A 13964-nucleotide genomic window follows, 5' to 3' on the forward strand; every position below is an offset into this window, starting at 1 on the left:
CCCACACCAAGATACATCATAATTTAAATGTCAAAACTTATAGACAAGGAGAGAATCTTAAAAGCAGCAAAAAAAAACCAACTTGTATATATAAGGAAACCCCCATAAGACTATCAGCCAGTTTTTCAGTGGAAACTTTAAAGGCCAGAAGGGAGTGGCAAAACATATTCAAAGTGCTCAAAGAAAAAAACTTCCAACCAAGAATGCTCTACCTGGTAAAGTTATCATTCGGAATTGAAGGGGAGAGAAAGAATTTTTCAGACAAGCGAAAACCAAAGGAGTTCATCACCACTAGACTGATCTTACAAGAAATGTTAAAGAGATTTCTTCAAGCTGAAAAGAAAGAGTGCTAATTAGTGACACAAAAACATACGAAAGTATAAATCTCACTGGTAAAAGTAAATATATAGTAAAGGTAGTGGATTAATCACTTATAAAGCTAATATGAAGGTTAAAAGAGAAAAGTAGTAAAAAAAAATATTTAAGGGATACACAAGATGAAAAAGATGTAAAATGTGACATCAAAATCAAAAAGTGTTGGGGGCCGGTTCCGTGGCCAAGTGGTTGTTTTCATGCTCTGCTTCAGTGGCCCAGGGTTTCGCCGGTTTGGATCCTGGGCATGGACATGGCACTGTTCATCGAGCCACACTGAGGCAGCATCCCACATGCCACAAACAGAAGGACCCACAACTAAAAATACACAACTATGTACCGGGGGACTTTGGGGAGAAAAAAGAAAACAAAATCTTCTACAAAGACAAAAAATGTTGGTGAGGGAGAGTAAAAATGTAGAGCATTAGAATGCCTTCAAAATTAAGTTATCAAAATAGACTGTTACAAAATATAAGTCATTACATGTAAGACGGAGTGGAGATGTTCAGTCGTACAGAGTTGAGAGAAAAGCATAAGTAAAGACAGGATACATTCAAGAAACAGAATTATTCAAATTGGGTGAAGAAAAGAGTATCATTATAGAAGCAGGAAGCAGTGAATGAACTGGGAGACTGGTGGACTCCAAAAAACAAAATCACAGAATTTCCTATGGTACAGAACATTGCAGGTAATGCCATTATCATATTTTTCAATTCTCAAATACAGTAAACTCTGACAGTCTTAGAGCTAACATATTCGAAGTTTGATTTGAAAGTGATATAAAACTATACTTAAAATATTTTTCTATTAATGAAACAATTCAAAAAGAGTTGCTAGAAAAAATTTAAAAATCACTAAAATTTTGAAAAAGTATCCTTGGACATAGCTTAAAAATCTCATAAAGTCATCTGTCCAAACAAGTTACATATTAGATGCTTGTACAATAGTGAATTTCCTCTATATTACAGTCAAAGTGTAAAGCAAATAATACTTATAGAACAACTAAAACTATAACTCTCAGGCAATAGCTCATTTAAAGTTTTCTTCGAGTAGTACACCTTTTCACCTCTACCATCATGGAACAAACAAAAATTATAGCTTCTATGAAAAGAGAAAATAATTCAGACTTAAAAATACCATAAAGAAAGGCAATTCATGCTCAGCAGAATTTTTAACCACAGAAACATGTTATATTATTTCCAGGAACAAATACTGTTTTGGTTTTCAAGATACTTCTTTAGTACTACTAAAGCTATTAAAGTAAACAAAATCAAATATGTTTGACATCTATTATAACACAAGTAGTGACAAAGTATTAAGTTGCACTTTAAGTCAACTTAATTTATAGGATGGTATCAGGATCAAAAGATTGCTAAAGAGGAAATTATCATGCTTCCTGTTTACTTAACAATATTCTTTCTCCTTTCTCACATCAAAGAACAATTATCTTTATCTAGGAACCACCAATTTCAGCTTGTTCTCAAAGAAAATAAACTTGCACTTGAAAGACACAGTGATCCTTTATTAACCATTATTATGAAGCTTGACATTAATATCCAGTCCCCATCAATATTTTCAAAGTATTTGTACATATTTCATGTATATATTATACTCAAATTATGTTTTACAAGTTTCATCTAATGCTCAGTCACGTCGCTTCACGTTATGTGCAAAATGAAATATAATTATCCAAAAATACCTCCTCACTAAAAACTTCTAAGTTTCTATAACAGATATAATTAAATGTCCTATCCCCTTCTAGAACTGCCTTAATACTTGATAAATACCACATTTCTCATTAAAAAATTTAGAATATTGCTTTTTAACCTTTTTCACACCAAGGCACAGATAAGAAAATGGCATTACTGAACATAGAGGTGAATAGTAGACTGCCAAAGGCAGTTGACAGTTCAGGGTTCCAGCTGTCCCTGGCCCCACACTGGCCCCTCAAAGACTGAAGGGACTGAAAACTAAATCTCCATTCATAAGCCACCATTTAGGTCTATATTTTAACTATTGTACTATTTCTCCTAATAAGTGAGTTAGACTGAGGGTGAGTGGAGCATGATAAAATATAGGCCAGGGTTAAATCTCTAAGAATTCAAACTTTGAAAATACCCTGAACACAATCTCTTGTTCTCTCCTATCTGCCCCTTCCTCAGTGAAACTGCTTTACCTCCACTCAATTCTTCTCTTTATCCATAGTTTATTTCCCCCATTTTGGCTTGAACCACTTCAGTAATGCATTCACATTACCAAAGATTCCCTAAGCAGAGCTGACTCACTTGCAGTTGGGCCAATTCTCTGACCTGGCTAACATCCACTATCCTCTCCAAACAAGTCATAAACATTAGGTGGCTCCACTATAAATTCATGCATACTGATGAAATCTCTCCAATCTTATAAACAAACATAAAAAAAAAAAAGAACTAACCACATCCATATTATTCTCACCATCAAGCTGCAATAAAGAATAGAATTCGGGGGCCAGCCTGGTGGCATAGTGGTTAAGTTTGTGCCCTCCACTTTGGCAGACTGGCACAGATGTTAGCTCAGGGCCACTCCTCCTCAAGCAAAAAAAAAAAAAGAGGAAGATTGGCAATAGGTGTTGGCTCAGGGCCAATCTTCCCCACCATGTGCCCCCCCCTCCCCGCTGCAAAAAGACGAATTCATACATTGCCTCCAAACCCTCATCTCCCATTCACTACTAAACCATGGCCAATCCTACTTCTGCCACTACTAACTTCATATTATTCTGTAGAGTGGTGTTTTTTAAAGTGTGGTCAAAGCACTACCTGAATCAAATTATCTGTAATTAACCTGTTAAAAGGCAGATTTGGAGTGTCTTCACAGATCTGCTCAATCAGAGTATCTTGGAGTGGTACCTCTCCTGAGCAACAAGGTTTGGGTTTATTTTTTATTTCAGTATGAACTAGACATATTATCTTAAATTAATAACATATTTTCAAGCTTCTCCTTCTGGAAAAAAATAAAAAGACCTAAGGAAAAATAACCAACCTAGTATTAATAGGTACCCTCCTTAGCATCCAGACTATGGTTTCTAAACCTACTTTCCACGAAAAGCAACTAGGACTCTTTAGAGAAATGACTGATTCCAAGTCTGGGGCGACATTTAAATGCACAGGATGAGGCAAGAACATTGTCATAAGAGAAAGAAAGGAAGCTAACAATGACTACTACGATCATGTTTAAAAGATACAGGCACCAACATGACAAGGACACCACTCACTACTTCTATTCACATTGTACTGGGAAGTCACAGCCAGTGCAAAAAAAACAAGAAAAAGAAATTAGAAGATAAAGATTGAGACAGAAGAAATAAACCTGTCATTATTCGCATATAACATGACTGCATATGAGGAAAATCCAAAGAGCTTTAGAGATATACTATTAGAATTTAGCAAGGTTACTGCATGTAAGGCCAACGTAAAAAAATAAGTTGTATGTCTATATATCAGCAACAAAGAAAAAATAAAATATACAAAATGATATTACTTAAAATAGCATCAGAAACATCAACTAGGAGAAAAATACCAAGAGATGTTTACAAAAGGCTCCTGTTGGCAAAAGAGAACAATTTTAATATGAATTGTAATGATTGAAAAACAACTATGTTTAAATTCATAACGATACTAAAAAAAATTATCATTGGTCATCTCTAAAGGATGACAGGGGACCAACTATTTCAAAAACATAAATAAAGGGGAACAATCCAGCCTTTTCTGTACCAGCTATATCCCAGGTACTCAAAGAATTCATAAGCAGACATTTCTTTTAATGGAAGCATTCCAGCTAATAAGAGGATCTGAATATCACCTGCAACCCTAGTGAAGTAATGGATTTAGGCAATGATCAATCACTGTTAACACCACAAAAAGACAGATGACCCAGACACTGTGTCATATGATGAAAGTACACCATACTGCCTATGAAGTATTATTACTAAAAAACTGAACCTGAATTTGAGAGCCTCTAGATGTAACTAACAGTTTCAGGAAATACAGAGGACAGATGAACATGTTAAATGACATCATGAAGATGTAAGCAGCAAAAATGAGGTTGTGGAAAACTGTAAGCAAAGGACTATTTTTCCAAGAACTAAATTAAAAGAAAAAAAAAGTGTGAGGCAATCTATAAATTAACAGATACTTAACATATAAATTCCAATATATGGATGTAATTTTGACCTTGATTCAACAATCTATACATTTATGAGATAATGGGAGAATTACTATTAACTTTTAAAGTGCGCTAACTGAACTGTGCTTATGCACACGTGTAGTGTACGCATTAAAGAGTCCTCACATTTTACAGATACATACAGAAGTATTTTCAGATGAAAGAATATGTCTGATATTTGCTCTAATATAATTCAGTTTGGAGAGGTATATATGAAATAAAGTTGCCATGTTTTAATAATTAGTGAACCTGGCTAATGGGTACTGGGGATTCATTTACTATTCTCTCTACTTCGATATGTTTGAAAATTTCCTATTAAGTAAACAAAGAAAATGTTGTGAAACACTGTTTTAATGTACGTCATTTCCCTACGTAAAATCCTTCAAGGGCTCCCTTCTGCACAACAAATTGAGAACACCGGCTAAATACAACTCTTAAGTTTTCCATCCAATGTTCTACACTCTGGCCTCAAACACTGTTAACACTTCCCCCTCTAATCTTTGCTTTACAATTTCCAACTAGAATGTATTCTCTCTCCCATTTCAGCCTCCAAAATTTTACCCATCCTTCAATGTCTGCCTCAGATAACAGAACCTTAGAGCTAAAAGAGGTCTTAAACTTAGATGCAACTAGTTTAGAGGGTTTTGAACAATTTCAGAAGTTGAAGTCTGAATTTACAAGTTTTTCTTCAAGCAAAATATCTTGTACAATCCCAATACATAATACATAAAGGAGTTAACAAGCTTTGCTGCTTTTGATGAAGGGCAGCATGAAGCCCTATCAAGCTTCCTTCTCTGAACAAAGGGCAACCACCAGTATCAATTTCATCCTTACAAAGAAAAAAACTGAGCTAAGAGAGATTAAATGACTTATAACAGTCACAGTCATAAAGGTCAATGTTGTGTTTCATGTCCACCTCCTGCCCCTTCTACTAAATGACTGCCTTCTACTAAATGCCATCTCCTTTATATAGTCTCTCTTAATATTCCACCCTAGATATAATCTTTCCTTTCTCTAAACCAAAACACTACATGTAATTGAGCAGACATGATATATAGAGACTCAGTAACTATGTGTTGAAGAAATAAGTGGTACTCACTAGATTCCGTCTGTAAAACAGTTGGGTATATTTGCTGTATCTTACCCTTAAACCTGTAAATTTCTTGAGGAAGTAAATTAAATTGTCTTTTACAGATTCTCATGGCAGTGTCTAATACAGGGCCTTGTACTAGTTAGGCAAAACTTCTGGAGACAGATATTAACCACCTGGCGCTTTTCGTTATTTTATGTGTCAGCCAAAAGCAAAATACCCACAAATGTGAAGAGTCTTCAAGAGAAAGCAAAAGATCTTATCTTTTTCAAAGCTCAATTTACTATCAAAGGGAAGTAAAATAATACAAATAAAGGCTGGAAATTAGCTGTGGAAGGAAAGAAACTAAAAGTATTTACCAAGGAAATACCACTTTAGAGAACTAAGCAATAAATATCACCTTACTGATGTAAATGGAACTTACTAATAGTATATTTATGTTGATCCATATGAAATTGCTCATATTTGACCCTTTTTAACCTACCAAAGAAATGGCAATTTCACGAGGTTAACCCTAATATTAATAAGTATAGTCTCCTCTACTGAAAGACACATAAGTAAGTCTTTCCAGAATGACTTCAATGTTCATCAACTAAAATCTACCATACTTTTTGAATAGACAAAAAACAAAACAAAACAAAACAAAAAAACCTTCATCCATCTCATCACAGATTATAATAGTTCATATGGAGGGATGTGAGACTTATAAATTTAATAAAGGTACAAGCTAAGAGGGACAAAGTCAAAATTTTACCTAAAGATATATATTCTAACTAAACAGTAACTAACTAAACTTTCTCTTTTCATCTAATCACTGTGTAAATAAGAATAAAGCTAAGTAGTCTTTTATTGATCTATTATTAGAAATATGTACTATTCTAAAGTATAAAGGATTAAATAAAATTTGGGTAGATCTTATAGGACACTTGAAACGGGCAATCTTATTTAAAGTATTTATGATCATATTCTATTATCAGAATAATTTATCAAATTATTCCCTAACATGGTTAACATTTTTCTGCACTTATATGTGCAGTTAGCATTCATGAACTTCTCTGACATGAGAAATGATGTTTTACTTACTGTTTATTTCCTATCACATAGCATGGTGACTGGCAAATATTAGGCACTCAAACGTCTGTTGAATTAATCAACAAATGAGTAAGAATTGTTATTTGTACTCTTGGATTCTAATTTTTAATTTAAAAAAGAATCGTAAGTGAGATACCAGGACACAATGTTGACTATCTTTACTGTATGGATAGCTTTAAAGCAAAAACTTAAAAAAAAAAAAATGAATTCTCTTTTAAACTACAAAAAGGGTAATGGCCTTATAATGTCTGCAAAAATAAATACAAAATTGCTACATAATGAATAAGGTAATTATTTTCCAAAAAAATATTTTAAAAACCCTAATGTTTCAATGTAAATTGACATAAATATTTACAAATTTTCAGCAATCTCTGGACACTGTTGTTTTAAGACACTAATTTTGAAAGCTGAAAACCAACAATATTTTTAAAACATTTTTACTAGTCAAAACACACCAAAAAATAAGATTTTTTAATGAGACAGTGGATTGCCTAATTCACATACTAAATTGCTCTATACAGGGAGATTTCACAATCCAGGAGCCATAGCCATGTTGCTGCAAGTAAGATTTCAACAAAGTTTTAGCTTCTTGATAGGATCCAGACATACACTGCAGAAAGGAAAAAAATGGAATTACAGAATATAGACAGAATTTGGCTTATGAAAAGTAAGTAGTTCTAATCTTGTTTCTTTAGTTTCACATTTTAAAAATTAATGAAAATCTTCTTGAATTCCTATTTTTCTCAAAAATAAACTGTCCTTCCCAACATTCCTAAAAGACAATTTTTCTTCTTTTTTAACATTTTTAATTAAAAGAGTAATCAAACTCCTTACAGAAAACTTGAAAAATAGAGAAACTATAAAGGAGGAAATAAAAATCACCTGTAATTCCCAAACCATAGATAACCACCATTAATATTTTGGCTTATTTCATTTTTTATAAATGAACATACTGATGAACTTACAAAAACAGTTTTACTGAGGCATAATTTACACACCATAAATTCACCCACTTTAAGTATAGAGTTTTATGTTTTTTAGTAAATTTATACAGGTATGCAACCATTGCCACAGTCCAGTTACAAAACAATTCCATCGTCCGCAAAAAGTTCCACTTGACTGTACATTTGCAGTCAATCTGTATTCCTGGCCCCAGCCTCAGGCAACCACATTAATCTACTTTCTGTCTCCAGAGTTTTGCTTTTTTGAAAAATTTCACATAAATTGATTAACATACCATGTATTCTGTCAGGCTTTTTTCAGCTAGCATAATGTTTTCAGATTCATTCACGTTGTTTCATGTATCAGTAGTCTGCTCCTTTTTATTGGTGATTAGTATTCCAATGTATGGATATATCACATTGTTTATGCATTCACAAGTTGATGAACATCTGAATTTTCTCCAGTTCTTGGCTATTATTAATAATGCTCCTGTAAACATTTATGTATAAGTCTTGTGTGAACATAAGTTTGTTTCTCCTGGATAGATACCCAGGAAGTACTGAATCACATGGTAAGGTAAGAAACTGCCAAACTGTTTTCAAAAGCGGTTGTATCGTTTTACATTCCTGTCAGTAGTGCAAAAGGTTTCCAGTTTCTCCACAATATCTAGCCTGGTAAGTCTTGGATTTTAGTGGGTGTGCAGTGGTATCTCATTGTGGTTTGACTTTGCATTTCCCTAATGACTGAGACTGAGCATCTTTTATACGTGTATTTGCCTTTTGTACATATTCTTTTCCATACTTTAAAGAACTGGGTTGTTTGCCCTCTTTTTATTAAGTTGTAAGAGTTCTTTATATGTTCTAGATCCAAGACCTTTGTCAGACGTAAAACTTTGCAAGTTTTTTCCTTCCGGTCTGTAGCTTGTATTTTCATTTTCTTAATGATGACTTTTGAAAGGCAAGGTTTAAATTTTGGAGTCTGAACGATCAATTTTTTCTTTTATGGATTGTGCTTTTGGTGTCATATCTAAGAAAATTTTCCCTAACCTAAGAATACAAACATTTTCTCACGTTTTCTTTGGAAGTTTTATAGTTTTAGGTCTTTCAGATCTACGATCCATTTTGAGTTAATTTTTTTGTATAACTGATATAAGTCTAAGTTAAGCACTAAGTCCAGCACCATCTGCTGAAAAGACTAATCTTTCTCCCATTAAATTACTTTGGCACCTTTGTATAAAATCAACTGACTATAAGTATGTGGGTTTATTTCTGGACTCTTATTCTGATTCCATTGACCTATGTCACTCGTTACATCAAAACACTGTGTTGATTACTGTAGCTTTATGACAAGTTTTGAAACTATGTAGAGTAAGTCTACCAATTCTGTTCTTTTTTAAAAATTATTTTGGTTCTTCTCTGTCCCTTGGATTTACATATCGATTTTAGAATCAGCTTGTCAATTTCTACACAAAAGCTTGGGGGGATTTTGACAGAATTTGCATTGAATCCATTGATTAATTTCAAGAGAAGTGACATCCTAACAATACTGAGTTTTCCAAAGCATGAAATGGTACATCTCTCCATTTAACTAGTTTTCTTCACTTTCTTTCAGCAATGTTTCATCACTTTCAGTGTATAGGTCTTACACTTCTTTTATTAAATTTATTCCTAAGTATTTTTTTATGCTCCTGTGAATGAAACTGTTTCCTTAACTTTATTTTTGGAGTGTTCGGTCCTAGTATATAGATACACAATTTATTATTCCATATTGTTCTTATCTCGTGTGCTACATTCACATGATATAATTGTTTTTGGTAGATTCCACAGGATATTTTAGATACAAGATTACATCATTTAGAAATAAGAAAGTTTTTCTTCTTTCTTTCCAGTCTGAATGCCTTTCCTTCTTTTTCTTGCCTTGCTGCACCGGCTAGGAGCTACAGAACAATGTTGAATAGAAGTGGTGGGAGGAGACGTTATTGCTTTCTTCTCCAATCTTGGTGGGGAAGGGGGTGAGAATTCAGTCTTTCGACATTAAGTGTGATGTCAACAGTTGATGCCTTTATCAGGTTGAGGAAGTTCACTTTTCTTTCTTTTTTGTTCACCATTTTTATCGTGAATAGGTGTTGGATTTTGTCAAATGCATTCTGGACATCTTTTAAGATACATATGTGGGTTTTGAACTGGAACCTATTCATATGTTTACATCAAATAATTTTCTGATGTTGAATTAACCTTGCATTCCTGAAATAAACCTTTTGGTGAGGGGTATATAATCTTTTTGTATGCTGCTGGATTTGGTTTTGTCAATATCTTGTAAGAATTTTTGCATTTATGTTCCTGAGAGATACTGGTTTGTAGTTTAGTTTTCTTTTTTTTTTTGCTGAGGAAGATCTGCCCTGAGCCAACATCTATGCCAATCTTCCTCTATTTTTAAGTATGTGGGCCACCAGCACAGCATGGCTGCTAACAGAGCAGTGTAGGTCTATGCCCAGGAAGAGAACCTGGGCCTCCAAAGTGGAACGTGCTGAACTTAACCACTAGGCCACCAGGACTGGCCCTGTAGTTTTCACTTCTTCTATGTTTTTGTCCAGTTTCATCCTTGTATCAGGGTTATACTGGCCTTGCAAAATGAGATGAAAAGTGTTCTCTCCTCCTCTATTTTATGAAAGAGCTTTCACATGATTTGTATTATTTTTTGCTTGTACGTTGATAGAATTCACCAGTGGAGCCATATATACACTCGCTCTTTAGGGAAAGAATTTTAACTAAGAATTCAATTTCTTTAGTTCAATTTGGATTTTCTATTTAGTCAGTTTATGTAATTTATGTCTTTCTAGGAATGTGTCCATTTCATCTAATCTGTTGACAAAAGGTTGCTCATAATATTTCCTTAGAATTATTTTAGCTCTTTGGGGTCTGCAGTGATGACCCTTCTTTCATTCATTTCTCATTTTTTTCTCAGTCTAAAGGATTATCAATTTTGTTTTTTTTCCAATATACCAACTTTTGATTTTGTTGATTTTTTTCCCTACTATTTCATTGATTTCTACCCCATTCTATATTTCTTCCCACCTACTTTTGTTTTAATTTACTCTTCTAACTTTTTGAGGTGGAAGTTCAAATAACTGATTTTATGATTCTCTTACTAATATAAGCATTTAAAGCTATAAATTTCTAGGCACTTCTTAATTATATTCCATAAATTTTAATATGTTGTATTTTCATTTCAGTTCAAGATATTTCTTATTTCCCTTATAATTTCTTCTTTGGCTCATGGGTTATTCAGAGGTCGAGTTAATTCAGAGGAAATTAACTTAATCATTTATATAATGATTTCCCAGATTTCATTCTATTGTTGATTCCTAATTCCATAATCATTAGAACATACTTTGTATGATTTTAATCTTTTTAAACTTACTAAGACTTGCTTTACAGCCTATATGGTCCATACTGGAGAATGCTCCTTATATACTTGAAAAGAATATATATTCTGCTGTTGTGCAGTGGGTTCTCTAGAGGTCCATTTGGTTTGGTTGGTTGGTAGAGTTAGTTAAGCCTTCTATATTCTTACTAGTTTTCTGTCTAGTTGTACTATCAATTACTGAGGGAGGAGTATTAAAACACCCAACTATAATTACAGAATTGTCCTTTTCACTTTTCAATTCTGTCAGTTTTTGCTTCCATATTTTGGGGCTCTGTTGTTACACCCAAACATATGTAATTGTTACACGTTCCTGATGTATTAACCTTTTTACCAGTATAAAATGTTGCTCTGATATTTCATCTTAATGTACATTTGTTAGATATTAATATAAACACTCCAGCTCTCTTATTGCTACTGATTGCAGGTTATGTCTTTTTTTCATCCTTTTATTTTCAGTCTATTTGTGTATGTGAATTTAAAGTGTCTCTTGCTGACAGCAAATAGTTGGATCTTTCTTCTTTACCCAATCTCTGCCTTTCTCTGGAGCATTTGGTCTACTCAAATTAAATATAATTATTGCTAGAGTGGATTTATGTCTGCCATTTCACTATTTTCGAAGTCCCATGTCTTTTACTTTTCTGCTTCTTCTTTATTGCCTTTTAAAAACTGCATTTTTAGTACACCATTTTAATTTCTCTGGTGAAACTTCATCCATAATTTTCCAGTTATTTTCTTCACAGTTACTTTAGGAATTATAATATGGCTCTTTATCTTTTCATATTCTACTTCAGATTCATATTGACTTAACTCTGGTAAAATACAGAAACTTTGTTTCAATCCTGATACATTTCTTTCCCTATCCTTTGTTATATTATTGCCATTTATATTGTATCCATGTTACAAAATCAATAATAAAGTGTTAAAATTGTTTAAAACAGCTTCTAAAAAAATAGAAAAAATACAGATGTCTTTTATATTTACCCACATAATTATCACTTTCGGGATTCTTTATTCCTTCCTTGTAGACTGGTTATCATATGGTATAATTTCTTCCAAGCCTCAGGGACTTCCTCTGAAATTCCTTTTATGGAAGTTCTAACAAATTTTACTGCCTACTTGGGAACTTTTTATTTTTGAAGGATTATTTTGCTGGCTATAGAATTCTTGATTTCCAGGTTTTTTCTTTCAGTACTTTGAACACGTGATTTCACTGCATTTTGGTCTCCATTGTTTCCTTTTTAACAGCTTTGTTGAGCTATAATTCACATATAAAATTCACCCTTTTATGGGCCAGCACTGTGGCCGAGTGGTTAAGTTCGCATGCTCTGTCTTGGCAGCCCAGGGTTTTCCCCAGTTCAGATCCTGGGTGTGGACAATGGCACTACTCATCAGGCCATGATGAGGCAGCATCCCACATAGCACAACCAGAGGCACTCACAACTAGAATGTACAACTGTATACCAGGGGGCTTTAGAGAGTGGCAGAAAATGTCAGCTCAGGTGCCAATATTTAAAAATTTTTTCTTAAAAATACCCTTTCAAAGTGTACAATTCAATGACTTTTAGTATATTTGCAAAGTTACACAACCATCACCACTAATTTAAGAACTTTTTCATCACCCCAAAAAGGAATCCTGTACCCATCAGCAGTCACTTCATTCTCTCCTAGACCCAGACCCTGGAAACCACTAATCTACTTTCTGTCTCTACGAATGTGCCTATTCTGGACATTTCACATAAATGGAATCATACAATATGTGGACTTTTGTGTCTGGCTTCTTTCACTTAACACGTTTTCAATGCTGATCATGTTGCAGAATGTATCAGAGCGTCATTCCCTTTTATGGATGAATGGCAGTCCACTGTATGGATAATTTGTTTATCCATTCATCAGATCATGAACATTTGGATTGTTTCCACCTTTTGTATATTATGAATACTGCTGCTATGAACATTTACGTACAAGTTTTAGTGTAGGTACATGTTTTCAATTCTCTTATGCATATACCCAGGAGTGGAATTCCTAGGTCACAGAATAACTCATTATATGTAACTTTTTGAAGAACTGTTAAAATTGTTTTCCAACGCAGCTGCACCATTTTACATTCCCACCAGCAATGTATGATGGTTCCATTTTCTTTACATCCTTGACAACATTTGTCAATATCATTCTTTTTTATTATAGCTATATCTTAGTGTGTGTAAAATAGTATATCACTGTGGTTTTCATTTACATTTTCCTAATGACTAATGATGTTGAATATATTTTTATATGCTTATTGGCCATCTGCATATCATCTTTGTTGAAATGTCTACTCAAATCCTTTGCTCATTTTAAAAACTGGGTCATCTGTCTTTTTATTATTTTGTTGCAAGAGGTCTTCGTACATTCTGGATACCAGTCCCTTATTAGATATATGACTTGCAAAGATTTTCTTGCTTTTTTTTTCTTAAAGATTTTATTTTTTCCTTTTTATCCCCAAAGCCCCCGGTACATAGCTGTAGATTTTTAGTTGCACATCCTTCTAGCTGTGGCATGTGGGATGCCACCTCAGCATGGCCTGATGAGTGGTGCCATGTCTGCGCCCAGGATCCAAACCGGTGAAACCCTGGGCCACCGAAGCAGAGTGCAGGAACTTAACCACTTAGCCACGGGGCCAGCCCCTTGTTCATGATTTTTGAAATGCAAAAGTTTTCATTTTAATGAAGTCTAAAATATTTTTGTCTCTTAAGGATTGTGTTTTTGGTATCAGACTTAAGAAACCTTTCTCTAACTTAATAGTATAGTTACACATCACTTAACAAGAGGGATACATTCTGGGAAATGCATTGTTAGGTGATTT

At 33.8% G+C, this 13964-nt stretch overlaps 1 protein-coding gene across 1 annotated transcript in view; it reads right to left on the reverse strand.

The window, feature by feature from the left end:
- Positions 1 to 5924: 5924 nt before the first annotated feature.
- ADAD1 (adenosine deaminase domain containing 1) overlaps positions 5925 to 13964 on the reverse strand; it is a 50327-nt gene continuing 42287 nt past the window's right edge. The window contains exon 12 of the mRNA XM_001503028.7: positions 5925 to 7364. Coding sequence (XP_001503078.1) covers positions 7251 to 7364 — 114 coding nt within the window. The 3' untranslated portion in view covers positions 5925 to 7250. The remainder of the gene's footprint in view (positions 7365 to 13964) is intronic.

Source organism: Equus caballus, chromosome 2 (assembly GCF_041296265.1).
Source record: "Equus caballus isolate H_3958 breed thoroughbred chromosome 2, TB-T2T, whole genome shotgun sequence".
Lineage (NCBI taxonomy): Eukaryota > Metazoa > Chordata > Mammalia > Perissodactyla > Equidae > Equus > Equus caballus.